Here is a 3,620-nt window from a genome sequence, read left to right on the forward strand (position 1 = left end):
TAAACTTCCGTGACTGGTGTATTTTTAGTGCCTAAAGTGTGAGCTACATTTGTCATGTGGAGGTTGTTTGGTTACAAGAGGTCAGATATGATGAAGCAGACGGTGGTTGAATAATATGAAGCGGTTGCGTATTGTTTTGTCAAGATACAATCTGCGGTGGTTAATTTGCCGTGACTGGCAGCTCGCCACCTCGTTGACATGACTTTGTGATGCTAACCGGCCGCTAAGTGGTCTCGGCGAGACGGCTTGCACGTTGCGACCGCGCAGTGGCCTAAATGTGCACATTTGTGTTATTCATAACCGCTTGTAAATATCTATAAGCATTCACGGCAAATCGGAGACATTCACGGCAAAATAACGTTCGCAGGAGATTTGCCGGTTACGGCAAAATAACCATTGCCTAAACAATCACAAACTAACGCTACAACATAGTCTCTGTAATAACGTTATGCTATTTTTTCTTATGGTAAAACATTATGCCACTTTTCCACATATTAAAATAGTTCTCAAATGTGTAAAAGACATGTCTGTATTTTTCTTTTCTTCTGCTGCCATGGCCAGTCGTTTCCATTCACAACATCAGCACATGGCTACCATGACCGAAATCACTGCCCCTTTGAGAGAGAAGGGTATGGCCTAGGCTTGGACTGGTGCAGCTATTCACATTAAAGTGACACACCCCTAAAACAGGCTGTTTTGAACAGAGCGTTTTTGGGATAATTTAGGGACAGCAAAAATATTAGATCCAAAGTAAATTTATGACGAATGCATGTCACATACATGTTTTTTTATACATTTGACAACGATTTTACTATGTTGAAAAGTTGAATAATATGAGACCTTTGTCATTTCTTAAAGGGGGCTAATAATAATGTTCGAAGTCATTTTTGTTTTTTCTTGATTAATTCTGTTTTGGTGTACAAATATAAATAATTTGTGTCTTCTATATAAAAGTAGTATGTCCAGAAAGGCTATGTTGAAAATTCCTTGCTCTGTTAAAAAAATTACTTGGTAAAATCTTGAAGAAAGTTCAAATTTCATAGGGGGGCTAATAAGTTTGTCCTCAACTGTAAAGTTCTATTTATCTTTTTTATTTTTATTTTTATTTTTAAATAATGAAAATACCTCAAAGTAAAATTTAAGACACATTCCCTTCCTCTAAACATGTAAGAGTGAATTACAAAGTAGCCTTGGTCCAGAATATTGAAAAAAATTTCAAGTAAGCCAGGTATTAGCTGTCAAATTTACCATCCAGCACGACGGTGAAGTTGGCTCCACGGTCGCGCTCTCGTCAAATAATCTTTTCATCGTCTTACCAGCCAGACACTCGGTGGTCATGCTAACAGGTAGCCGCTAGCCACTTATGTCGGAGACTTCTGCTGTATAAAATGATGGCGTAATTAATTAGCTGTTTCTTAGCGTCCTAAATTAGCAATTGAACATGAGTCAGGGGTAGCGTTGTGTTGATGATGGTCACAACTACAATGTCAATCAACTACGATACAGAAACGTCAACACTTCCTGCAGGAGGACGCAGCGTCTTCCCTCTGTCGTCGCTCTCTCCTACATGCTTCTGTCAGTCATCTCTCTCATCACCTTCACGCTGAACCTGCTGGTCATCATTTCCATCTCTCACTTCAAGTGATGCATCGTGCTTCTTTTCAACTTGTACTGTCATGCCTTATGTCCAAATGCAGAGATTATAATACGTGTTTCTCTTTGTTTAGGCAACTGCATACTCCCACAAACCTGCTGCTGCTTTCGCTGGCCGCCTCAGACTTCTTGGTGGGCTTCCTCATGTTGTTTCAGATTTTTCTTCTTGACGGTTGTTGGTTTTTTGGTGACGTGATGTGTGTTGTGTATTATAGTCTGGATTATGTGATAACGTCTGCCTCCATAGGAAGCATGGTGCTTATTTCAGTCGACCGCTATGTAGCTGTATGTGACCCTCTGCATTATCCCATCAAAGTCACTCAAATAAGAGTTAAAATGTGTGTTTTTCTGTGTTGGTCTGCTTCGCTAGTTTTCAACTGTCTTTATTTTTTTGAGTCTATGAAGCAACCAGGCAAGTTCAACACTTGTGTAGGTGAGTGCATGATTGTGGTCACGTATGCTGTTGGAATGACAGATCTCTTTTTCTCTTTCATTGGCCCACTCACTGTCATTGTGGTACTGTATATGAGAGTGTTTGTGGTCGCTGTGTCTCATGCACGGGCCACACGCTCCCACGTGGGAATCGTCACATTGCGCGGCACAACTGTCAAAAGTTCTGAACTGAAAGCAGCCAGGACCCTGGGTGTGGTGGTGGTGGTTTTTATTGTGTGCATCTTGCCGTATTTCTGCATTGCCATCTCTGGACAGGATGTTTCGCTCAATGCGTCATCTGCAGCCTTTATCATCTGCTTATTCTACTTCAACTCTTGTCTGAATCCACTGATCTATGCTATTTTCTATCCCTGGTTCAGAAAGTCCATCAAGCTCATTGTGACACTGCAGATTCTGAAGCCTGATTCCAGCCAGGCCAGCATAATGTAGACAATTCATTTTGCTTTCCATCCTTCATCCTGTCCAGATTAGAATATTTTCTCCATTCTGTTTCAAATGTGGATAACACTATTGGGGGGGGGGGGGGGGGGGGTCTGGAGAGTTATTGGTCTACTCTTATCTTTGAGACATTGATTTTGTAATGTTATTGATTCAGTGCGGACAAAAAACATCATGCAAATAAAAAGTGTGAAAGCACTATCACAAGAAGTGATTTTAAGGGGTCCTAAAGAACAGGGTGGGGAGGATGCAAATAATACAAAATGTTGATGTCCTCCTGTACAACACGTCTGCCATGTCGAGATTTAGAAATGCAATAGCTTGCTGGGAGCAAACAAATGCACTTTATCCTGTAAATCTCTCACAGATACAATATATTTGTATATGATATGATCCCATTACATGATTTATTAGATTTGGTATTAATTGTGCTATTGCACCCCTTTCATTTTTTACATATATGTTCAGAAACATTTTCGATCATCATGCCATATTTGCAGCAAATGTTTAGATAGGTATGACAGTAAAAGCAGCACTGACAGTTTACACTTCATACTCTTTAGTTGTTTGCTCGTCCTCTATTATTTTCTATAAACAAAAACACATGCTAATAAAATATGTTCTCTTGTCGAAATGACTATTACAGCTCTTAGAGATTGCCCCCTCCCTCCTCCAATTACCTGCACCACAATATTGTGTTTTTGTTGAAAGTACATTTGTTACACTGTTCAACACTTCATTTTAATCAGAGCTGGTTTTATATGTCCCTAAATGTATTTTTAACGCTAATTAAAAAAAAGTCCTTACCTTTATTCAAGCACATCAGGTTTTTTGTTATTATGATGATTATGATGATGATTATTATTATTATTATTATTATTCACACGTCAAAGTACAATAAGGCAAAAGTCAGATCAATCAGAAACTCACAATGCAAGGAGCAAAAACATACATGAATGCTTTGATTCATTATTGTCATTATTATTATTGTTGTTGTTATCATTAATTATTATTATTATCATTACAATTATTATTAAAACCTGATATGCTACAGAAAAAACGAGTGTAGATTTGGA

At 38.7% G+C, this 3,620-nt stretch overlaps 1 protein-coding gene across 1 annotated transcript; it reads left to right on the forward strand.

The window, feature by feature from the left end:
* The first annotated feature begins 1,516 nt into the window (after window positions 1-1,516).
* LOC147164310 (trace amine-associated receptor 4-like) lies at window positions 1,517-2,535 on the forward strand. Its single transcript, XM_086090760.1, has 2 exons — window positions 1,517-1,641; window positions 1,728-2,535. Exons 1-2 carry the CDS (start codon window positions 1,568-1,570, stop codon window positions 2,533-2,535), a joined length of 882 nt encoding a protein of 293 aa, XP_085946886.1. The 5' UTR covers window positions 1,517-1,567.
* The last annotated feature ends 1,085 nt before the right edge of the window (window positions 2,536-3,620 follow it).

Source organism: Leptonotus elevatus, chromosome 12, assembly GCF_054856555.1.
Source record: "Leptonotus elevatus isolate MCC_2025b chromosome 12, RoL_Lele_1.0, whole genome shotgun sequence".
NCBI lineage: Eukaryota > Metazoa > Chordata > Actinopteri > Syngnathiformes > Syngnathidae > Leptonotus > Leptonotus elevatus.

What these genes read in the sequence shown, in the direction of transcription:
- LOC147164310 (XM_086090760.1), top strand. Translation starts at nt 1,568, where the DNA reads ATGCTTCTGTCAGTCATCTCTCTCATCACCTTCACGCTGAACCTGCTG. An exon ending in ATTTCCATCTCTCACTTCAA is followed by an intron (nt 1,642 to 1,727) that starts GTGATGCATCGT and finishes CTCTTTGTTTAG; the next exon opens with GCAACTGCATACTCCCACAA.